The following is a 25,994-nucleotide window of genomic DNA, read 5'->3' on the forward strand; positions in this document are numbered from 1 at the left end:
TTGGCCCATTGTAATAACCTCATATGGATTTAAAACAACATGATGGTATGAGAATATTATGAGAATTATTTTATTTTAATATTTATTTTTTTAAGTAATTTTATTTTAGAATGATTACCATGTAACAATATACTTTTTATATGAAATGTCATTGTATAATTTTTTTTAACAAAAACACCAATAAATAATAATAATAATAGTAATAATATTTCACATGAAGGTTTCAAGTAGATTAGGATGATTTCTTATAAAAAAAAGACTAATGACTGTTTTACAAATCTAATACTTTTTTGAATCTTTTTCAAGGTTTAAGAGAAACTAACTTTAGCAAAATTCACATTTGTGTGTGAAACCTTTAGTCTTACAAATATGAATTTTTACGAATAATCAAACACCTATCTGTTCAATAATAAAACAAATTCAACAAGATATCAAGAATTATAACACACACACACACACACACACACACACACACACACACACACACACACACATATAATTTGATTGCTTTTCAAGAAAGTATCTCACAATAAAATGTCAACATTTTTTTTATTAAAAACAACAACAAATAGAGACTTCTATCAAGACTTCCAAATAAAGATACATAAAAAAAATAAATATTAAATTTACATATAAGACAAAACCATTCAGCATTAGTATACTCCACAATGGCAGTACATGATATATTATATATCCTATGGAGAGCAAATTCACCATGCAATTAATTCATTAGCTGTACAATAATTAATTCATTTTCTTTTTGGCTTAGTTCCTTTATTAATCAGGGGTCGCCACAGCGGAATGAACTGCCAACTTATCCAGCATCTGTTTTACGCAGTGGATGCCCTTCCAGCTGCAACCCAACACTGGAAAACACCCAAACACTCTTGCATTTACACACATACAGTACACTATGGCATTCAATTGACAATTGACTATATTTCTTACTATTAATACACTGAAGAGCTATATACGCTGAATAATGATAATGAATACTTGTTATACACTGAGTAGTCCATACATAACAAATAAATAAATAAAAAATCCATAAAAACCTTCAAACCAGGTTTATAATAATTTGTTGTACAATTATGAATATGAAGTTTACCAAATAAAGTCATAAGACTCATTATACATTCCAGAGATAATTATTTTTTTGAGTCAAAAAATAAATAAATAGCGCTGGGCAAAGATTAATTGTGATTAATCGCATCCAAAATGATTTGTTTTGACATATGTCTATGTGTGTGTTATTATATATATATATATATATATATATATATTATGTACATGTTATACATATACAGCTGAAGTCAGAATTATTAGCCCCCCTTTTTTTCTTTTTTAAATGTTTCTCAAATTATGTTTAACAGAGCAAGGACATTTTCACAGTATGTCTGATAATATTTTTTCTTCTGGAGAAAGTCTTGTTTGTTTTATTTTGGCTAGAATAAAAGCAGTTTTTTATTTTTTTTAAACAGCATTTTAAGGTCAAAACTATTAGCCCCTTTAAGCTATATATACTGTACATACATATAAACCAAACCATATAAAAAGTTAGATAATAAAACGTTTATATAATTTTATCATACACACAAATATTTTATATCTAAATACAAATAAAGATTTTCTCAAATATATACATGCCTGTGTGTATTTATATACAGTAAACAGTACGCCTAAAAAGTATATATAAAAAGTACACACTTAAATTATTGTCAAAACAGGCTTTTATTTTGGATGCGATTAATCGTTAATTTTAATAAGCGTTATTTTTTGCTCAGCACTAAAATAAACCATCTTTTAAGTTGAAATTAAAACGTCAACATATGAAAACTTTAAAGTCCCTTCCTCGTGACGTCACTGGGTAGGTTAAAGTGGGGGCTGGAGTGTCAAAACTAACAAACAGGCAGTTTTCTCGGTGGGGGAAGGGACGCTGGTCAACGCCGAAAACACTTAGCAAACATTTTAATAGTGCAGGACTTCAAAAGTAAACTCTATAAACCCTATTTGACATCGATATATCCATCGTCGGGAGTCCGGAGGTGAGTTTATAACGTATGCCGCCGCCGCCGCCGCTATGAACTGAATCAGTGAAACAGCTGCGGCGTTTTGAGACCTGTTAGCTAATTTGACAAGAGCTAACGTTAAACCTGCTATTGTTAACTATACTTAATAATTAGGGATTCATTTGTTAGATATCATCCATTAGCGTTAACAACATGTAGCTTTGTAACTAGTAAGCTAATAGCAAAGTTATGAAAAGGAAACATTAGTGGATTTGTAACTTGTATGTTGTCAGTTTGCTTAAAATATATAATTGAATCCGCATTAGATTGCAAGGTCTGTTCAAAACTAGCGAAAGAACTATACATGCCAGCTGTTAAACTTCTGATGATGTCTTTAGGGGAGTATATGTGATAAATATTTGCTAAATCCTGAATCTGCTTCAAATAATCCATAAAATTATTCGTTACACACCATTAATCGAGGCTTTGGTAATTACATCGGCTTTCATTTTAATACCCTTTTTTTAAATAAAGAAAATAGCGATAACTGATTCGTAAGGGAATCGTTCTTTTGGAGTCGATTCTGAATCTTTGAATCATTTATGAGGCGGTTTGACTTAAAAACTGCACTGTTCGAACGAACCGACTCGCATCAGCGATTCAGACTATTCATCACTAGAAGGCTTGTGTGATGTTCTAGGGCGTGACTTACGCTCAACAGCCAATAGAATGTCAGTGGGCGTGTCCGTAACGCTTTCTATTATTACTCAATGTATTTTACGATGTCAAGCTTTCATTTAAACAGCAAGCGACGTTGAGTGGAAGATAAACAGAGGTGCTCATTATAAACCCTTAACCAGGTAAGAAACGCGAACGTACGGCTATACAAGCGAGATATAACGACGAAATCTGCGTGTAGATGGTGTTGTCATCGCTAGTATATGATTACTTAAACAAAGGACAGTGTAAATAGTGCAAGTTACCGTTGAAACCCGATTACCTCTGTGTTCCGAAGCAACTGCTTCAAGTATACTAGTTTAAGTCAGTCTGTTAAATTGATAATGTAACCCTCATTGTGATTTAGGACGACTGTAGGTTTACTTTACTTGTGTTTGCTTTGTCCTAAACGGTGATCCCATAAATAGAAACATGCTACTGAAGTTAGCTTTTAGCAGACTTGTGATCGTCAATGATAGCAGCCTGTGAACTGTTAACACAATTATACACAGGTCTATTTGAATTATTTACCTCCATTGTGCTTGAATTGAATGATATCTCCATCAGTTGTTGACGCTGTCAACCTCTACAGCTGTGTCATATGTAGCAATTGTTTACATTTCCAAATGGTTTTAGATACTGGAACCATTTAAGACGAAATGGGATGAGTAGTTGTACTTCTGATCCAATTTTTTTAATTAGTTTTGCTTTTAAAATGCATAAATATTTCAGAAGATTGATTATATAGGTACATATGAACGTGTTGTATCAGTAAATGTATTGAGGTTTATATTCACACATTCATCATTGGTAAGAGTTGAGTTGACTATTGGTACCCATAGGTAGATTCTTTCTGTTTGGCATTTGATACAAACAATTAAATCACACATAGCCATACATATGCACATACAGAAGTACCTTATAAAATATTACAATTCATTTAGAGCGACAGTAGATGATGGGACAAAGCTATTCCTATAACCTTTTGTCCTACGAAAAAAGCATCTGAAACCTTTGACACGAAGGGAGTAGGATAAACTCCTCAGACAGAGGATGAGAGCTACAGCTACTAATGTTCTGGGCAATCTGTAAAAGCTGCCTATTATACAGGAATTCAATACTCCGCTTTGATAATGAAACTCTCATTGTGATTTAGCACGACTGTAGGTTTACTTTACTTGTGTTTGCTTTGTCCTAAACTGTGATCCCATAAATAGAAACATGCTACTGAAGTTAGCTTTTAGCAGACTTGTAATCATCAAGGATAGCGGTCTCGGAACTATTAACACGATTATACAGACATCTATTTGTTTTATTTACTCCATTGTGATTGTATTGGATGATTTCTCCATCAGTTGTTGACGCTGTCAGCCTCTACAGCTGTGTCATATGAAGTAATTGTTTACATTTCCAAATGGTTTTAGATACTGAAACCATTTAGGACTAAATGGGATGAGTAGTTAAACATCTGATCACATTGTTTCATTAGTTTTGCCTTTTAAAATGCATATCTATCTATCTATCTATCTATCTATCTATCTATCTATCTATCTATCTATCTATCTATCTATCTATCTATCTATCTATCTATCTATCTATCTACCTACCTACCGACCGACCTACCTACCGACCTACCGACCTACCGACCTACCGACCGACCGACCGACCGACCGACCGAATTTTCAAACAATTATATTTGATTCACCAAAGTCACACAAGTGGCAATTTCACATCTGTCACATTCATAACAGAGAGATGTCACATCCATAACAAAGCTTTTTCCTCATAAATGCATAAATGTAAAATCAAGTAAAATCAATCATATTTATTCTATAGAGAGCAACACATATCCTTTTGATTAGCATTGTTTCTTTTGGGTTGTGCAGTTTAAATTACAGGATTTCTACAAAGTATGTTGTATCCTATAAACTCGCAGACCTTTTTCTTGTCACATCCGTAACGCATGTATATTTTCCTCATTTAAACTATAAGAAATGTTTACAGATTGATATTTTTCTTCTCCCATAACTCTCTGGCTAGTTTTTTTGAAAAATATAAAGAGATTTCAATATAATGTTAACATAAACTTCCTCTGTCAACTTATGTTTTGAGGTTTTACTTCAAATGTCGCATCCATAATGCTGAAATTGCTCAAATACAGTAATTAATAAGTATTTCATACCAAAAAAATGTCTAAAATGGACTGATGGTTGATTTCTGTGAGTTGTTCTGTAAAGGAATTCATTTGTCATTCATGTGTCATTCATTTGGTTTTCAGATTTATTTTCTTTATTAAAAACACTTTACAAATGTACATACTCTATCATTGTTCTTGTCCTTAGCCCAATTGAACCTACAGCTTTAATAGTTTTATGCCAAAAACTGTTATCTAGAAAAAAATACTTCAGAAATAGCAAGTTTAAGTTGTTAATCACACCAACTAAAAACATGAAATTATAAATAAATAAATTCTCCAATTAAATACTACAAATATATAATACAAATACATTTATAATTGTCCTCATGTTTCTGTCAGTCCTGTCAAATTTGCATAAAATTTAACATAAAATGCGTGCAATACATCTTTAAGGCTATGACTTGGAAGTGATATCATTTGATGGAGAAGCTGACAGTGATCAAGTATGCGTTTTATCATTGAATCATGATTTTATGCTTGTTTTGTATGATTTTTCAAGGACGACAAGATTAAAGATTAAAGACCCTGTCACATTTTTTATAAGTGAAAATGTACATTTTTGGTAGAATGCCCCATATATATATATATATATATATATATATATATATATATATATATATATATATATATATATATATATATATATATATATATATATATATATATATATATATATATATATATAGATAGATAGATAGATAGATAGATAGATAGATAGATAGATAGATATGATTGTGTTATATCAGTAAATGTATTGAGGTTAAGTTGGTTTTATATCCACACATTCTGACTTTCTCCTTCATAATATAATTTCAGAAAAGTATTCTCTGCAAATTCGAAATAATGAACTCGTATGACTACAGAAGCAACATAATTCACAGTCAAAAACAGTGCTAATGTTGTTTTGAAGTCATGTTTACATGTGATTTCAGACCGAATATTCAAAGTACCATGGTAAACAATATAGGATGCATGTTACAAGTTGTCACTTAATGAATGTGTCAATATAAAACCAACTTTACCTCAATCAGTTAATGCAGTATTTACATGCTGTAAACATTCATTTAGTTCAGACTGCAAACATATTACGTTTAAATCGTCTCTCTAAATATTGACGATGATGTGTGTTATTTCCTGGCTTTATTTACTGTTAATTGTTTGCGCTTTTGCTTCATAGGAAATTGCTTTCTTGGGAATTTAGTCTTTTCCTCCAGGGGAGCTACAGTGTTGGTTTTATCTCCATCACAAGACTTTTATTTCTGGCATTTCATTTTTCTTGAAATACAAGAGCAATTTTCTAGAAGACTAAAAGGACTTGTGCTTTTGCAGTCACGTCTGTTTTTATCATTTAAATTTGGACTTTAGTAGAGCCCTTAATCAATAGTTATTCATATTCCTGCCTTATATTGAGATTGGTTGTGACATTATTGTAATATATTGTTTTTTATTTTGACTGTTTTGATGCATGTTAGTCAGAGTTACAGTATCAAATACAGTATGAAGATTCAGAAAGACGTCAGTTGTTCCAATCTGTCAGCAGAAATCAAATTGAGTTCTCATTTTCTTCCTCTCTGAATCAAACAGTACACTTATAAATTCTTGTATCAAAAACTATATTTAGGGCAGAATGCAAAAAAAACATAATAAAGTAAATAAAATAACATTATAAATAAAACTAACACATACTGGGACGTAACAGCAATACAGAAAAATATATAAATATGCAAAAGTAAAAAATAAAGTGAATTAAATTCTAAAAAAGGGAAGAAAGAAAAACATAAGACATATTTTCTCTGTGCTCTCAGAAATATATATATTTTTAAATGTGTATTTGTTTTTTGACATCATAAATTACAACATTTTATTATTTACATAGTCGATAATATCTATAGTGATACAGATTATGGCTGGGAAAGGCTTATATGGCGAGAATATTTAAATTTCCTATGATGTATAAATATATATTGCAATTTTTTTAATTTCACCAGATAAAATCAACATCTCTATTTGGAAAGAATTCAAAATTCTTAAGGTAGAAAAAATTGGTAAGCGAGTGCATGTACATAAAATAGAATTAACCTATCACAAATATTGGTAAATACAGTAGAGCTAAGATACTGTACTAATAAAATGCAGTGCTTTATGATTTACTGGAGGTCTAGCAATATTCAGATACACAAATGTAATAATCACATGTAAATAACATTGTATTTTGATCATACATGCATACAATTATTTTTTTTCTTAATGTTAGAAATGTAATTTCTTATGCCTGAAATATAAACTGATTTTAAATGCTTACACTGTCACAGGCCCTAAAACACACATGAATGATAAACGTTTTGGTACCTTTACGGTTAAGAATTGCATTGAATTCACAAATCATGAGTGTTTTGAAATTTGCCTCCTGGTCAATTTTAACAGCGGTTTGGGATTGCAGGTCCTGCAATTTCGATACTGAAAGATGTATTGTTTGTCCTTAATACAGATGTGAGTATGTAACATGTGAGTTTTAAGAGTTTAAAGCCTTTTAGTAACACAAAGAAGTTTATAAAAGTTAATTTGATTGAATTATTTATATGATCAGGACTATACAATGTTATTTTACATTTAATTGCATTTTTGTACTCCTACTGTTAGACTCTCCTCACAAAACCATAAAGTATGTCTATTTGACTGTAATATTTGCTCTATTGTGTTTGTTTATGATTGTACTTTGTTTAAAATGTACAGTTGAGGTCAGAATTATTAGCCCCTCTGTTTATTTCTTTTCCCCAATTTCTGTTTAATGGAGAGAAGATTTTTTTCAGCACATTTCTAAACATAATAGTTTTAATAACTCATTTCTAATAACTGATTTATTTTATCTTCGCCATGATGACAGTAAATAATAGTTGACTAGATATTTTTCAAAACACTTCTATACAGCTTAAGGGGACATTTAAAGGCTTAACTAGGTTAACTAGGCAGGTTAAGATAATTAGGCAAGTTATTGTATAACAATGGTTTGTTTTGTAGACTATCGAAAAATGTATAGCTTTAAAGGGGCCAATAATTTTGACCTTAAAATGTTGTTTTTTTTATTTATTTAAAACTGCTTTTATTCTAGCCGAAATAAAACAAATAAGACTTTCTCCAAAAGAAAAAATATTGTCAGACATACTGTGAACATTTCCTTGCTCTGTTAAACATAATTTGGGAAATATTTGAAAAAGAACTTCACTCCCTACAAAATCATCCCAATCAATCTAAAGTACTTGAGTTTAAGTCATCCGGTGTGATTTCTATATATCTAAATAACACGGAGAAAAAAAAAATATCGCTATGTCAAATTTTTCCAATATCGTGCAGCCCTTAAGTAGACATTAATATGCAATTTAAGTTTAATTAAAATCACTTGTTTTGCTGATACGCACATCAAAATTGAGTGTATTTGTTATTCATATGATTCATTTATATAATTTGAATGATGAAATTTGTTAGTTGTGTCACTAATAGTACTGCGTAAAATATAATTCGCACAAAAGACTTTAACTGCTTGTTTAAACTAATTTAATTAATTATTGAGTTTAAGGAACATTAATCTTAAGTTATAAACTCAATAGTTTTATGTTAAATCCACTTAAATTTGAAAAAACGAGCAAGTTAAATCAATCAATTTGTGTTGGGACAACATGAATGAATCGTGTGGAACCCAGCATTTTTGACAGTTTAGACTGGTCAGCATAATATACTGCAACTCTGATGATTTGAAGTGCTTCTTTTATCCTCACTTGTAGTCGCTTTGGATGAAAACCTCTGCTAAATTAATACATTTATACATTTTTAGTTGTTTCAGAATTCAGTTTAGTGCTTTTTGTGCTGCCGAATGTTACACACACCTTATTTAGTAAATGTTATAGAGTTGTCGCACGTGCTCATGTGCTTCAGTGATCTCGGAGCGGTAGAGTCTTTATCTAACCTGTTGATCTAGTGTCAGGAAATATCGCTTAATAACCCCGTCACAGGGCAACACATGTGAGCACACTGGCTTACTGTAGGCTACATTAGCCAGACAATAGCTTTGCCCGCACATCCTTTTTTGAGGGGTATTGGTTAATTCAGTGTTTCTGTAACGACTCTTAATTGTTTGGTGGTTTTAGTGTTAAACATTTACAACATAATTAAGCTCTTTTAAGGCTTTTTCAGCAGTGTGTTTAACTAAAACCAGTTCGACAGTTGATTTTAAAGCCGCTGTTTGGCTTAAACATTGACAAAGTAAAGTGATTTGTTGAAGCATTGTTTGGTTTCACTCTAAAGACCTCTTGAATGTTTGTGTAATGCTAAAGTCAACATGTGAGCCCTATTTGACTGTATTATACTTTTTTAAATGAATGTTCCTGGTATTTTGTGTATTAATATTGAGATTTAGTTATATTAAAGGAACATAAGCACAATAAAGATGATAAAATAGGCTCATTTTACAACTAAATTAGAGTGAGTTTTATAAGTTTTGAATCCTCCAGACTTGGACATTGGCTGTATGGGAGTACTATTAGCTTAGCTTGGCAATTAAATTGAATCAAATTAAACCATTAGCATCTCACTCAAATATTATATGAGTTTCAATTATTTTGCTATTTGAAGCTTGAATTTTTCTGTAGCTGGTAAAATTAGTTAAAAATAAACTGTTTAACTCCTCGATGAGCCTATTTTCTTGAAGGCTTGTAAAATGCTAGTCAACATGTGAGCGCTGTTGACTGTATATTTCTTATTTTAATGAATGTTCTTAGGGTGTTTGTGCATTAATATTGAGATTTACTGATATTTAAGGAACATAAACATAACAAAGAATAAAATCATTTTACAACTCGCCTAGAGTTCAGTAGTTGAGTTTTACCATTTTTGAATCCATTCAGCTGATTTACAGGTATGGCTGGAGCACTTTAAGCTTAGCTTAGCTTAGCATAGATAATTGAATCAAATTAGGCTAGTAGCATTTCACTCAAAAATAGCCAGAGTTTCAATAATTTTCCTATTTAAAGCTTGACTGTTCTGTAGTTGGTAAATTGGTAAAAAGATAAGCAGTTTAACTTCAAGAGGAGATTATTTTCTTGAATGTTTATGCTATCAACATATGAGCTCTATTGACTGTATTTTTCTTTTTTAATGAATGTTACTGGCATTTTTGTGCATTAATATTGAGATTTAGTGATATTAAAGGAACATAAGCATATTGAAGGTAAAAAAGGGCTCATTTTACAACTTGCATAGAGTTCAATAGTTTAGTTTTATCATTTTTAAATCCATTCAGCTGATTTCCAGGTCTGGCAGGAGTAGTTTTAGCTTGGCTTAGCATAGATATTTTTGTTATTGTTATAAATTTTTGATATTTAATGCTTGACTGTTCTTTAGTTTGTAAAATTGGTAAAAAAAAAAACAGTTTAACTTCTAAATGAGCCTATTTTCTTAAATGTTTTGTAATGCTAAAGTCAACATGAGCCCTATTTCCTTTTTTTAATGAATGTTACTGGCGTTTTTGTGCGTTAATATTGAGATTTACTGATATTAATTGAACATAAACATAATAAAGATAACAAAACGGCACATTTTACACATCTCCTAGAGTTCAGTAGTTCAGTCTTCCCATTTTTGAATCCATTTAGCCGATGTCCAGGTTTGTCTAAAGCACTTTTATCTTTGCTTAGCATAGATAATTGAATCAAATTAAACCATTAGCATCTCACTCAAAAGTAAACCGTTTCAATGATTTTTCTATTTAATGCTTGACTGCTCTGTAGTTTTCTAAAATTTCATTTCTAAAACTCAAAGATGAGCCTATTTTCTGGAATGTTTGTGTAATGCTAGTCAACATATGAGCCCTGTGAACTGTATTTTTTATTTAAATGAATGTTCCTGGCGTTTTCGTGCATTAATAATGACATTTTAGTGAAATTAAAGGAACATAAACACAATAAAGATAAAAATACCTTGAGTTCAATAGAGTTTTACCAATTTTCAATCCATTCAGCTGATCTCCAGGTCTGGCGGGAGCACTTTTAGTTTAACTTAGCATAGATCATTAAATCAAATTAGACCATCAGCATCAAACACTAAGTTTCAGTAATTTTCCTGTTAATATTAGAATGGTAAAACTCAACTCTATGGGTGAAAAAAGTTTCTTTAAACTAATTTCTCTCTTGTTTGATTTGCTATCAAGTGGTCAGTCGAAACCTTACAGTAATTGTAACTGCTTTTTGGTGTAAGTATTAATCATATATAATTTGTAACATAAAAAAATGGTTATTTAACCCCTTAATCTTCACACCACATTTTGAGTTCACACTTCATACTTGTATAAACTGTATATGTATGTTTGTATACCTATATACTTATTAGGGATGCTCTGATCAGGAATTTTGCAGCCGATACAGAGTACCGATTCCTTGTCATGGTGATCGGATGATAATGCTTTATAATGCATTAAGCACATTTTCCCTCTAAATATGGTACTTAAGTGGAGATCTCACCTTACCTAAGAGAGTAAATTAAAGGATGCTGCATATAATACCTTAAACATGCCTCTTATAATCATTCAGTGTGAACATATCATGGCCAGAAGCAGCTTTGCAGAAAATAATAGATAGCACAGATAAAAAAAATGGTAAGAAAAATGACAAACGATGCAATTTGGAAACATTGCAAATGATGAAAGGGTCTCAATCAAGAAAAAGTTTGAAGTGCATATTTGATGCATGCGAAGATGAAATGCACACCTATAAATCTAATACTCCTTTACTAAAAGGAAATGGGCTAAATGACTGTTTATTGCAATAAGTGTATTACAAGAAGTTTCATTATTAAATATTCATAATTAAAAATGTATATATATTTTTGAATTTATAGGTGATTTGCATATTATATATAGTTTGTCAAGCTAAGTTCATGTTTGGAGCAACATAAAACACCCACCTGTGGGAAACAAAGTTAAGATGTTAATAAGCATGATGCATTTTACATTTATAATGATTTTGAGTGCATTTACAAATGAATAATTTGTAATATTTTTCTTTTTGCTTGTTGTTTTGAGTATTAGTCTGCTGTCTTTCATCTATCTTTGACTGTTTATTTGTCTATCTATAAAGCAATTCTTGACATTTTCAGCACAGCGAGGACTTTTCCTGTACAGTATGAGAGTGAGGCAGCTGAACAGGTAGTCTGAGAGACAGACAAGTGCAGGGAGACAGTTAGATCATGTCAGAGGAAGATCAGATAAGTGCCTTATTCACTCCAACATCTGCACAAAGCGTAATTCAGCCGTACATTCAGTATTCAAAGCACTGATTGTAGACTCAGATGGAAACACACCATTGATTTCTTATGCATTTATGCCTGTTTTTTTATATCCTTCCAAATGATAAATGAAGGAATTCTGGGTTTTTATCTTAAAGTATGTTACTCCGGTGACAACTCAGTGGTGTGAATTGTGAATTGTTTCTTTTTTGTAATAGTATTCTCCCTGTTCTCTCCACAGGAGAGGGATATGGCTCAGGAAACCAATCAGACCCAAGTGCTGTGTTCGAATGGTTGTGGGTTTTATGGTAACCCGCGTAATAACGGCATGTGCTCTGTTTGCTATAAAGATTCTTTACAACGTCAGAACAACAGTGGCAGATCCAGCGATCCAGGTGAGTCGACAGATGAAATGACACATTAAAAAGTACTGTTAAGTTTTACACCCAGTATTAAATAGTGAGTTCAATGAAAAGTGAATAGCGATTTGGGTCTGATGGAGTCCGCTGTAAAGCATGTCTTTTTTTGATGACAACTGAAAAGTAAACGCTTAATTAAGTGGCCTTAACTACAATGTACTTCAAAATTATTATACAATGTACTTACTGTGTTCATAATGTATTGCAGAACACTTCTTGAATGGGGTTATGGGTGGGTTCAAGAAAAGTTTGGTGGTATGGGTAAGTTTAAAGGTGGGTTAAGGTGTAAGGGATGGTCAACAGTGTAATTATACATGTAATTGCAAAATTAATTAGAGATGTAATTACATGGAAGTATTTAATCAAGCATAAGTACATAAAAACATGCATTTACACTAAGTACATTGTAGCAAATGATTCATTTCAGTGCAAGTATATATTAGTTAAGGCCACTTAATATAGAGTGGAACCAAAAAATTATAATAAACAAAAACGGGATGCACCAAATTCTCTACAGCTGAATATTGTTGGGCAAAATCTGAAAATGCCAGAGAAAAATCGTTGAAAATATGAGCCAAAAAGGCCCAAACTGGCACCAAACTGCCCAGAAGTGTTCGATCACATTTCCCTGTTAAAAGCTTGACTGTTCTGTAGTTGTTAAAATGGTAAAACTTAACTGTTAAGACCTTGATCACACCGAACACTCTTTTTGCCATGGGTCTGTTATTTGTTTTTTTTAATGAGCATTTTTTCGCAGTCGCGTTTTAACTGCTTATTACACCTCATGTTTTTGCCGTATCGCTCAGTGCGCCTGCAGTTGAAACAAAATCAACTCTGAAAAAGTGTACTCAGATGAAATCAGAGGCTGGGTTTCCATTGAGGAGACGGCAGTGTTTGTCTTGTCAAGATTACTACAGAGATTTTAAAGATGGAGTACGGACTGGAGGTCACCATTTCAAGTTATCTGGAGCTGTATGTAGGCCTGTCACAATAATCAATATATCGACTTCTTGCACAACACATGATCATGACCGTTTTGGTGATGCAATATATATCACCCATACATAAAAAACAATTTTAACAACATTTTAGCTGATTGTGCAACATCTATATGTATATTGGAGGTGTCAGTGTCAGAATGGTTAAAAACACTTTAGTATTTACTATAAATGACTGTAGTATATTTCCATGTGGTTGTTTGACAACTGAAAATAGATCTGTAGCAGATATCACATCTTTTACTTTTTACCTTGCACTTTTTTGTTGACTATTATTATTATTATTGTTGTTATTATCATTAATTTAGGATGTGTGTTTTCACATTCTGATTCCAATGCCTAATTACTAAATTGTTAAATGACTACAATTAAATGACATTCTTAAGAATATGATATTATGTGTGCTTTGGAAGAGTGTACTTGCATTGTGATGGTATTATATTGTTATTCTGGCATTAAATAGAGTGGCATGAAATGGAGTGGCAAATTATTGTTTATCGCAATATATTTTAGTGCAATATATCGTACATCTGTTACGAACCCCTATTTTTTAAGGCTCGTCTAGGGAAGGGGTTAGCAACATAAAAGGACACGCAACTCAGAAGTACAATTCTCTATTTATTTAGAAACCAGAAAATAGGTGTCCTATCAAAATAAAGTGGCAACAAAAATATTGATAATAATAATAATAATTAAATCATTCGAAATAATTACTTAAACAAACAAACAGACATACAAAGAATATAAAACATAGATAAACCATAGAAAACACATAGATCAACAATTAAATAAATAAATGGCAACAACACCAGTATGGCTCTTCGACAGCGGCTGCACAAGACGGGCACAGAAGTCTCTGACCTTTATCAGGACAATATGCATAGAGATTCTCAACAAGTACGGGTCGTACTCTCAAGAGAGCAAAGATCTGGAGGACCAGTCAGACACGCACTGGAAAACAAAGAGCCACCTCGACGCACACTCAGTTTTCGCTTATAAAGCCGCCAGTCAGAATGAGCCGCAGGTGCAAGGCGGAGTTAACATCAAAGAAAAAAAAACATCAATTAATAAATCAACAAACTCCAACACGACACAATAACAAAGGTGATGATGATGATGATGATAATAATAATAATAATAAGAAGAAGAAGAAGAAATAAAGAATAAACCGTGATGCATCAAAAATAGATATTGTGACAGGTCTAGCTGTATGACTTACCAAATCGTGAATTTCACAATGTTATAAAATATTGTAATTAATCATATCAACAGCAGCGCTCATGTACAATAAGCAGATGATTCAGTGGTTCCCTAGCAACACAAAAGGTGCAGTGCCCTTTTTTTGTCCTGTCAACAAAAAAAGGCAGTGGTACGATACACTTTTATGGCCATTTCCACTGTCTAATGGCAGGGTTCATACGGTCATGGAAAATTTGGAAAAGTCATGAAATTTTGACATGGCATTTTCCAGGCCTGGAAAAGTGTTGGAAAAACAGAAAAACCCACAAAGTTTTGAATGGAAAAGTCATGGAAATTTAACAAATATCTGTATACTTGAATTAGGGTTGCGCGATATTGGAAAATTTTGACATATTTTGTATTTCTGTGATGTATATTGCGATGTGAATACAATTTCACCAGATGATTTAACAGGTTTTTTTGGATTGAGTGGAGGGATTTTGTAGAGGAGTGAATCTCAAATAATATATAACAAATAAATGACAAGCATAGATAAATAAAATATAGTAAAGATAAAAGTGAATTCTAGTTTTCAGGTATTCACTATTCAGGTACAGATCTTGAATAATCAACACTGCATAGTCTTTATCGTATATTATTTAATCTTTATTAAAGTTACAAAACATTTTTTTGTAGCCGGAGGTTTTAAAATCCGAAATATTGAAATACATTCACAGGCCTTAAAAGGGACTGTTTACTCAAAGATTAAAATGTACTCACTATTTACTCACACTTCACTGTGTGTTTAATACACAGTGTTTAAACACTATAGGAGTTATTCAGTTATATTCTTTTTGTGTTCATTTAAAAAAGAAAAAAAAAGAAAACTCAAATGTTTGAAACGAGTAAAGGGTGTAATGAAAATGGTAAGTCATTTTTGGGTGAACAAAAATCTCTTTAAAAATGCTTGTAAATGATAAACTTTTAACTCCATTATGAATAAACTCTATATTAAACTATAATCTCAACATTGCATATCCTGCGATGTGACTATTGCAGATGCACACGTTGCAATATCGATGCTGAAACTATATAATGTGCAGCCCTAACTTGAATATATACTTTTCTGTCCTCGGCCAAAAACTTGCTCTCACATTGTTAGTGAAATGACAGAATTACTCTGAATGACATCGACTGAAACTTTGTCGTAAACCACGCCCACTATTGGTACCCTTTTGGCAGTGGAAAGCTAGCCTTATAAAGGTGACCCATGTCATACCGTACTGTACCACTCATAAAATGCTGCATTAAAAAGTCCATTCATTTTGTTGCACTATGTACAGGCTGGTTTGTTACCTTGTTGAAAAAAAAACACAAAGCACAAAAGCAGACGGACTGTATCCACCAAGGTCACGACACGTGGGTCATGCTTGTAAGTTTTTTTTGGTACAACTAGTAGCTGGGTTTTCATCATCCTATTTATTTGCACATATTCGCATGAGAAGGTGATTTTAAAATGGCAAATTTCAAATAAAAGTCACTTAATTCACAAAAAAGTAAATGCATTTGATTAATAAACTGAGTTAGCAAACGTTACACCCACTTGACCAGGCATGTCCAAGCTCGGTCCTGGAGGGCCGGTGTCCTGCAAAGTTTAGTTCCAACCCCAATCAGACACACCTGGGTTAGCTAATCAAGCACTTACTAGGCTTTCTAGAAACATCCGTGCAGGTGTGTTGAGGCAAGCTGGAGCTAAAATCTGCAGGACACCAGCCCTCCAGGACCGAGTTTGGACACCCCTGCACTTTACTAATCCACATTTATGCTTACTTGTTTACAGCTGGTTACTAGGTTACCAATACTACAGTCAGCCTCTCTAAAACTTGATGGAAATGCACATGATTCACATGTTAGACTGGAAACCATCATCCGGCTAGTGACTCAGTTGTTTGGTTCCTTTATTTTGTTATGTTGTACCACATAGCACTGCCTACAATGAAATATAATTATTCTAAACCCAGCTTATCCACATCAAAGTGTTTTTGCTGAGCTCTGGTCTCATTATCTACAGCGTTTATTTTAAAATGAGCCACCGCTGGAAACATCTAAAACAAACCATCACTTCTCTTTTACTGTTATCAGCATCTTAAGAATAAGGAGAACTTAAAATTGGTGTTGACATTTTGGGTTTCCTGCTTTCTCATTGCTTACAGTGTCTTCCAGCTTAAGCAGTAAAGGAGAATCTATGACTGTACAATCAACGTCACAGCATGAACAAAACAGGTACAACTTCTTCCTCTTTAGTATGCACTCATACATCATTTCTCATAACCGTTACATAAGCTGTTTCAATTGAATAGATATGGATTATTTGTGTAACTTTTATTTTAATAGTGCATGACAAAGTCTTTTCTGTGTTACGACACCTTCTGTGTGACACACAAACCTGTTTTAGGACAGTAGGTATATTGTATATTCTACTGTAGCATTTATATAATTATAGATACAATTATATGTTAATCAGTGGGCATTGGGAGAGTTTTTAAACTCTAAAATTTACTTAATTTATTTTTTAACACATATAATGTCAGACTTGAGTAACTTGTTTATTCTTCATTCATTTTCTTTTCGGCTTAGTCCCTTTTAGTAATCAGGGGTCACCACAGAGGAATGCACCACCAACTTATCCACCATGTGTTTTATCTAGCGGTTGCCCTTCCAGCTGCAACCCAACTCTGGGGAAAGTTCCATAGACACTCATTCACACACACACACACACTACGGCCAATTTAGTTTATTCAATTCACCTATACCACATCTTTGGACTGTGGGAGAAAACCGGAGCTCCCGGAGGAAACCCACACCAACACGGAGACACCTGAAAACTCCACACAGAAATGCCAACTGACCCAGCCAAGGCTAGAACCAGCGACCTTCTTGCTGTGAGGCGATCATGCTACCTACTGCGCTACCGTGGCGCTCTTGTTTATTATATGTTCCGTTAAATTATAATTTTATATATACAACATTTGTTAAATGACTTAAATACATCACAAATACATGGTTACTCAGTGAAATGTCTACAAATAAGCATTACAGCATGGAAATATTATACTTTTTTTTAAATTATTATTATAAACTGCCCCTTGGTCTAACTTTTAGATTCCTAATTTCGTTTAGATTACATCAAAATGAATTTTTTATCATTTTTCATATATGGCAGCATCATCTCTTTTCTAAGAGCCTGTCCACATAATCATGTTTTCAAATTCATTCATTCATTTTTCTTTTCGGCTTAGTTACTTTTATTAATCAGGGGTCGTCACATCGGAATGAACAACCAACTTATCCAGCATATGTTTTACGCAGCAGATGCCCTTCCATCTGCAACCTAGTACTGGGAAACACCCATACACACATTCTCACACACATACTCATACATTACAGCCAATTTAGTTTATTAAATTCGCTTCTATATTTGGACTGTGAGGGAAACCGATGCGCCCAGAGGAAACCCACGCCAACACGGGGCAGACCATGCAAACTCCACACAAATGCCTTGAATTCTTGCTGTGAGGCGACAGTGTTGACCACTAAGCCAACGTGTCATTCATTTTCAAATCATTTTCAAATAACTGTTCGTCCACATGAAAATGCAATGTCAAGTGACTCAAAACAAAACCTAAAACTCCGGCCAGGGTGAAGATTTTCCGGGTACAGTGTGGTCGTATAACCACTACAACCAGCCTCATGACGTCAGCATGCATGCTGTTTTCTTCTTTCTGATTGGCCAACAAAGCTGGGTTCACACCAAACACTGAAGATGCAAATGAGGCCAAATTCCGCACATTCGCAGCAAACGCATCACTTATTTTGTAGCGTTTGTCCAAGGGACAGTAATCTACCTCTACATAGAATCAGTTCAAACGTGAGAACAATTTACTTATACGAATACTTAATTCCTCGTTTGGTGTGAACCCAGCAAAAAAATTGTCATTATCGCCACCTGTTGGTTCAGCGTACCCAATTTAATATTATTCATTCATTTTCTTTTCGGCTTAGTCCTTTTATTAATCAGGGGTCACCACAGCGGAATGAACCGCAAACTTATCCAGCATCTGTTTTATGCAGTGGATGCCTTTCCAGCTGCAGCCCATCACTGGGAAACACCCACACAGACTCGTTCACACACATACACTACGGACAATTTGGCTTAACCAATTCACCTATAGCGCATGTGTTTGAACTGTGGGGGAAACCGGAGCATCCAGAGGAAACCCACATGAACATGCAAACTCCACACAGAAATGCCAACTGACCCAGCCGAGGCTCAAATCAGTGACCTTTTTGCTATGAGGCGATTGTGCTATCCATTGTGCCATCGTGCTGACCCCAGTTTAATATGTTGGGGAAAAATATACATTTTTTAATAATTTTAAAATAAACCGGTAAAGTTAAGAGAAACAAAAAAAAATGTTGATTTCGTAGATTGTATTTTTTTATTTTTTTCAATTACTCAGTTGTATTTTCTTTCTATTCCTAAAGATGTAAGATAACTAAACAAAGTTTTGAAGTGTTAGTAAAGTGTTTTGTTTAAATACACCAAAATTATTTGGCTATATTGACAATATGTATGCTATTTATAAAGCTATTTATTTTCATAAGGGGATGAACTCATTTATGCGGAGCATTGAATGGTTCGTTCATTCATCTTTTATTTCTATAGCGCTTTTACAATGTAGTTTGTCAAAGCAGCTTAACATTGAAGTTCTAGTAAATTGAAAGTGACAGTCCAGTTTTCAGAGTTGAAGTTTAGTTTTAATGTGGTTTAATTTCTGTTCGGAATCACTTTATATTTAAATTTTACAAAACAATAATTATTTATCTGCACTTGTCACAAAAATGCTAAAAGGGCATGCAAGTTCCTTTCAGAGATGTAACATTTATTACTCATACTGTGATATAAGGTCATGGTGCCTACTCTTGCATTTTACACAACTGGCCATTACCGCGATGTTTCACTTGTATAACATAACAATCTCCTCTTGTCATCCTCTCCTCCAGTCAGCGTTTCTTAACATCAACACCAGCAGCAGTTACACATAAAGACGGTGCTTCAGTAGCGGCTTCATCAGGCCAGAAAACACCAGGTACGTCCTCTTTTTCACTTTGACCCATTTATTATGTCATCCGCTGCCCCGGACTCAGACACTGAGCAGATTGCCGTGACACAGAAAACTACAAAAGTCCTGCCAAACTCCATAGAAACAGCCAGACATCATCTTGCAAACGCATCTGATTGTTTGCTTTGAGACCAGGCCAGAATGTGCTCAAAGTTCATTTGTTAAAAGCCCTTCTTTTATCAAGAGCTAAACAGGCTTACATTTTGTTTGTGTGCTGGTTTTACTGATCATAGCAGACATGCTGTTAAATAGTTAGATTTGTTATTAGGGAGATTTATAATAACAATTACAAATGTTGATTGTAGACCAGAAACCTGTTCCACAAACCAGGTTGAACAAACTCTGGGGGGAAAAAAAAAGTTATATATACATAAATGCGCTTTATTTAAGCCTTGTTTTTTTTGCATATTGTATGGTATAACAAGCCTTTGAGTTCTGGACTCTTGATCTAGATTTGCTCATGGATCTGACTGTGTTTGTGTTGCAGAAGTGCAGTGCAGTAAATTGATGAGAAGCAGTCTGGAGTCCAGCACAGAACAGCAGCTCACAGCGAGAAGCCCATCGCTGGAGGAAAGCACATCGAGAGGAAAGAGGAAACTCGATGAAACCTGTCAACCTGTAGAAACCGTATCTGGTTAGTGCAAAGCGTACCTTTGGCCAATGATTGCCACGTTTTCTTAGCTATAAGAACACAGGTTACTTGTTTTGATGAAGAAAATCAGAATTGGATTCTGACCAAAAACTACTAATGTAGGATGTTTTTATTGACTTTATTCTTTACATACGAGCCAATGGAATCGTTTTAGCTCAAGACTTCCAGTCTCGTTCACTTCCAGTGATTTCTAGACATAAATGACAGCTCGTTTTACTCCTTGATGTTGCAAACTGATGTTTTCTTATTCTGTTGTTCTACTTGCGTATAGTTGTGTACACTTGTTTATAGAGCAAGTTCAGACCCCCTAGTTTTTCACAATTCCGCGATCGCTGAATTCATCGCCAAATCAACAAAGTCGCACATTTTTGCGATCCTGCAAAATTCTTAATTTAAACGCAAATAATCACACATAATTTTATTACCTCCATAAAACATCCAATTACAAACCTGATAATCAAATTAGATTTCAGTTTGCAATTAATTGTTTTTAATGACTTCTAGATGTTGCATACGCAGCACAAGTTATTGTATTCGAGTGTCTCTCGAAAAATTACGTCTCACCTGCACCCTCACAATCATTACATTACATAAGAGAGGGGAGATTGTTTTGCAGCCTGTGTAGTAAACCGATGCAAATGAAGCGCGAGTGATTTACATGTGAAGTCAATGCGAAGATTGGATTAGGCATCCTGTGGCGTGAATTGGGGTCATTTGTGCATTTGACGCACGTTAGACCGCAAAATAAAGTGTGAGCAAACATCTATCAAACGGAGCAATGGAACAGACAGAACAGCAAGCAGCTTATGGAGATTGGTTCAAGGATGTCGGCCGCTGGACATGACCGAATTCAAGGACATTATTTGTGCTTTACAAGTATGGCTGGTTTTATGGTGTGCGCCAAATCGATCAATTATTTCATTTAAGCCTGTTTCCCTGCAGTTAACAAAAGAGAAAATGCTTCCCTGCCATTGACTAGTTTTATGGCTATCTGTGTTTTAGGTGTATTATGGTAGGGGAAACCCTAACACATGTCCTGAGTGAGGTTCCTGATGTCAGATATTCCGAGGAGTGAAATCTGAGAGAAAAAATATGAGTTGTACAACCTTCCTTTGGCTTAATCCCTAATTACTACCATAAAATCAGTCTTTATCTCAAAACAATCACACACAAAAAAAATCATGAAATCTAGGGAGTCTGGTTGTTTAACCATTTTCTGCCGTTTATTATTCCTAGTTCTTTCTCCCATAGGCAGCTGAATTAGAAGTTCTAAAGCAAGTGAAAAAACACAACACAGAATAAGCTCAATAGTCTGAGACTTTCATTTTGGTATGTTGTTGTACTTTTGGTCACACTTTATTTTAATGGTCCATTTGTTGAATTTAAGTTATGTTGCATCTACATGCCAACTAATTCTCTTTAGATTATAAGTAGACTGTTGGGTTGGGATTGGGGTTAGGATTAGTGTAAATTGACAAGTACTTCCAAATTTTCTTATAGTCAGTTAAATGTCTGTTGGAGGAGCAGTATCAACAGATATTAAGTAGACAGTCTACTAATACTCAAATGGACCATAAAAATAAAGTGTTACCGTACTTTCAACTGAAATGGAATATTGAGTAGGGTCATGGCTTTCTTTTTGCATGTCATTCACACTTGGGAATATTCTTAACCACACCCCTTTTACCGTTAATTTGCCATCAAACTGATGTCATCAGAGAAACAGTCACTCCAAACATGGAAGCAAATGCTCAGACTTTGATTGAAGATTATCAAAGTGAACAGTAAATTTGATTAGCGTGTATTAATTGTTGACCTAAAGAATAACAATGTGCGCTAGCAAAATAAACACTTTAAATTTTGATTTAACACAGACGTTAATGATGCCAGCATTTCTAAAGCTTTGACACCATTGTTCAACTCTTATAGCCTCAGCATCAAGTGTGTCAGAGCAAACCTCAGATGAACCCGAGCAATCAAAACCCAAGAAAAATCGCTGCTTCACTTGCCGCAAGAAAGTGGGCCTCACTGGTATGTATATATGTTTGTTTTTATATTAATAATTTATTTTTATTTCTTTAAAAAATATATATAAATATATTTGTTGGCCACTTTATTAGGTACAGGTTCAACTGCTTGTTTGTGCAATGTATCAATTATTTTATGTGCACACCACTATATACATATTAAGATTGTTTCCACCAAATATGTGATTTTAATACAAAAGTTTCTCACAAAGTTACCAAGACATGCTGGTTTTCATTACAAAAGTCTGTACAGATTGTAGTATGGATCCTAAAATATGAGCAAGCAATCATGCCATTTAAGAAGGCAATAAGACAGCGAAGAAGCAATGTTTCAGAAGTAACTCCGCGTTCCGGAAAAGACAAACACCCGCAAAGAAACTCGACACAGAGGAACATAAACACCTACTTCCAGCTAGTGTTTCAGAAGTGTTATTGCAGAGCAACACGCGCAGCACGCAGAAGTATAAATGCATGAGTATGCGCAAGGCAGGCGCCATGGGTCACGCCTATCACTCAATGCAGAAGTATAAACCAGCCTTAAACAGTGGAACAAAGTAGTAGTGATTAGGGCTGCACAATAAATTGTGAAATTATTCAATTCAATTCAATTCACCTTTATTTGTATAGCGCTTTTACAATGTAGATTGTGTCAAAGCAGCTTCACATAAAAGGTCATGGTAAATTGGAACAGTGTAGTTCAGTTTTTAGTGTTTAAATTCAGTTCAGTTTAGCTCAGTTCAGTGGGGTTTAATAATCACTACTGAGAGTCCAAATACTGAAGAGCAAATCCAACGATGCGCAGCTCTACAGATCCCGAACCATGCAAGCCAGTGGTGACAGCAGAGTGGGAAAAAAAACTTCACTAATTGGCGAAAGTGAAGAAAAAAACCTTGAGAGAAACCAGACTCAGTTGGGCATGTATATTTTAATTTCTCCGCTGGCCAAACGTCTTGTGCAGAGCTGCAGTCTCAGCGGCGGAGGCTGGAAGCTGGCCTCAGCGAAGATTCGTCTGTCCCTGGAGCGTCACAGGAATCAGTCTACCCTAGTAAACCCTAGTGATGGTTGTGCGTGAAAATCCCAGTAGATCAGCAATTTCGGTATTGCTCAGACCAGCTCATCTGGCACCAACAACCATGCCACGTTCAAAGTCACTTAAATCACCTTTCTTCCCCATTCTGATTCTCTGTTTGAACTGCAGCAGATCGTCTTGACCATGTCTACATGCCTAAATGAGTTGCTGCCATGTGATTGGCTGATTAGAAATTTGCATTAACGAGCAGTTGGACAGGTGTAACTAATAAAGTAACCTTGTATTTGAATGTACAGTATATGTCATATTTTCCAGTATGAAAGGATATATTGAGCTAATTGATCCTTTTATTTCTCTCCGACAGGTTTCGACTGCCGGTGTGGACAATTATTTTGCGGCATTCACCGATACTCAGATGTTCACAGCTGTAGCTTCGATTATAAGGCTGACGCAGCTGAGAAGATAAGGAAAGAAAACCCGCTCATTGTTGGGGAGAAAATCAAGAAGATTTGAGCTAAACAATTATTTTTTTACTCCCTTTTCCACAAACAGGACCTTGATTTGTGCATGCTACAAATGAAACACCTACGCAAATTAGTTTTGTCCACTTGTTTCATTTTTACCTCTCAATCTGATTTACTTACCAAGTACCGTGGTGCGTTAACCACTTAATATTTATATAATTGCGTTAATTACTAAATGGCTTTTAGTTCAAACTTGGGCGGCTGTGCATTTCTGGTAATGAACCAAGCTTGCATGTTAAAAAAGAAAACATTGTCAGAATGTGTCTTCAGTTTTTATTTTAGTTATTTAATTTTTCTCAATAAGGATTGTAAGCAAGAAAAGGACGACGTCTAACTTTAATATAAACTTTTATCAATTACCATATTTGCTCCACCATCAAAGGTTTAAAAAAAATGAAGAGGTTTATAAGCGATTATGATTTATTATTGTGTGTGACTCCAGTCTTTGGTTTATTGCACTTCATTACAGACTGTGATTTACATTTTTCTTTTCTTTTCTTACAGTTCATTTATTAGAGTGAGTGAAAGTTGCGAGTGGTTTTATTTATGTTTGTGTATTCACTTCGTTCATGTTTAATAAAGTTTTACACGTCACACTGTAGTAAGGGCTCTAGTTGACTCTATGCTTGCTTAAACTATAGGCATCACCTATGACAGACTATCTATACTTTTACAGAAGACAGAACAATATTGTGCAAATAGGTATTTAAGGATTAAGAAAACAACTAGTGCAACATGATTTGTGGCATGTTCACGTTGTTTTCTTTGAGTTTATGTAAGATGGAGTTTAAGTAAAGTGTCTGGTGCATATGGAGAGAAGTGTTTTTACAGGTGGTGAGGCACACTCTGATTCCATCCATCCTAGTCTATCAATCCATCCATATACGATATCTGTTTGCATTCATTCATCCATCCATATTACCTAATCTATATCCATCTATCCATCCATCCTTATCTTTCCATCCATCCATCCATCCATCCATTAATATGTATTAACCAATCTATATTCATCCATCCTTTCTTATCTTTACATCCATCCTTATCTTTTCTTCCATCCTTATCTTTCCATTCATTAATATTAACCAATCTATATCCCTCCATCCATTCTTATCTTTCCATCCATCATCCATATCTTTCCATCCTTATCGTTCCATCCATCCATCCATTCAATACTTTGTATTAACCAGTCTATATCAGTCCATCAATCCATGTTTCCATCATCATTCATCCATATCTTTCCATCATTATATTTTCATCCAGCCGTTCATTAATTTGTATTAACCAATCTATATCTTTCCATCCATCTTTATCTTTCCATCCATCCATACTGTATCTTTCCATCAATCTTGTATCTTTCCATCTATCCAACATCCTTCGATATTTCCATCCTTATCTTTCCATCCATTCATTAATGTTAATATTAACCAATTTATATCCACCCATCCATTCTTATCGGTCCATCAGTCTATCCATCATCCATCCATATTTCCCTCCTTATCTTACCATCCATCATCCATTAATTTGGATTAAGCCCCCCATATCTTTCCATCCTTATCTTTCCAACCATTCATCAATTTGTATTATCCAATCTATATCAATCCAACCATTATCTTTCTATCTATCCTTATGTTTTGACCCATCAATCCATCCTTATTTTTCCTTCTATCCATCATTCATCCATCCATATCTTTTCATCCATATCTTTCCATCTATCCATTCATTAATTTGTATTAACCAATATATATACTTTCGTCCATCCTTATCTTTCCTTCCATCCATCATCCATC

General features: G+C 34.0%; 1 protein-coding gene across 2 annotated transcripts; it reads left to right on the forward strand.

Annotated features, from left to right (window-relative positions):
- Positions 1-1,878: 1,878 nt before the first annotated feature.
- Positions 1,879-24,808, forward strand: zfand6 (zinc finger, AN1-type domain 6). 2 transcript variants are annotated; one of them, XM_056461011.1, is made up of 7 exons: positions 1,879-2,045; positions 12,437-12,590; positions 17,005-17,074; positions 19,856-19,941; positions 20,462-20,608; positions 22,556-22,657; positions 24,048-24,808. In XM_056461011.1, exons 2-7 carry the CDS (start codon positions 12,446-12,448, stop codon positions 24,194-24,196), a joined length of 699 nt encoding a protein of 232 aa, XP_056316986.1. In that variant the 5' UTR covers positions 1,879-2,045; positions 12,437-12,445; the 3' UTR covers positions 24,197-24,808. The 2 variants fall into 2 exon arrangements, with proteins under 2 accessions (XP_056316986.1, XP_056316987.1); XM_056461012.1 differs by lacking the exon at positions 1,879-2,045 and adding an exon at positions 2,784-2,869.
- Positions 24,809-25,994: the final 1,186 nt, after the last annotated feature.

This window comes from Danio aesculapii, chromosome 7, assembly GCF_903798145.1.
Source record: "Danio aesculapii chromosome 7, fDanAes4.1, whole genome shotgun sequence".
In the NCBI taxonomy this organism is placed as follows: Eukaryota; Metazoa; Chordata; class Actinopteri; order Cypriniformes; family Danionidae; genus Danio; species Danio aesculapii.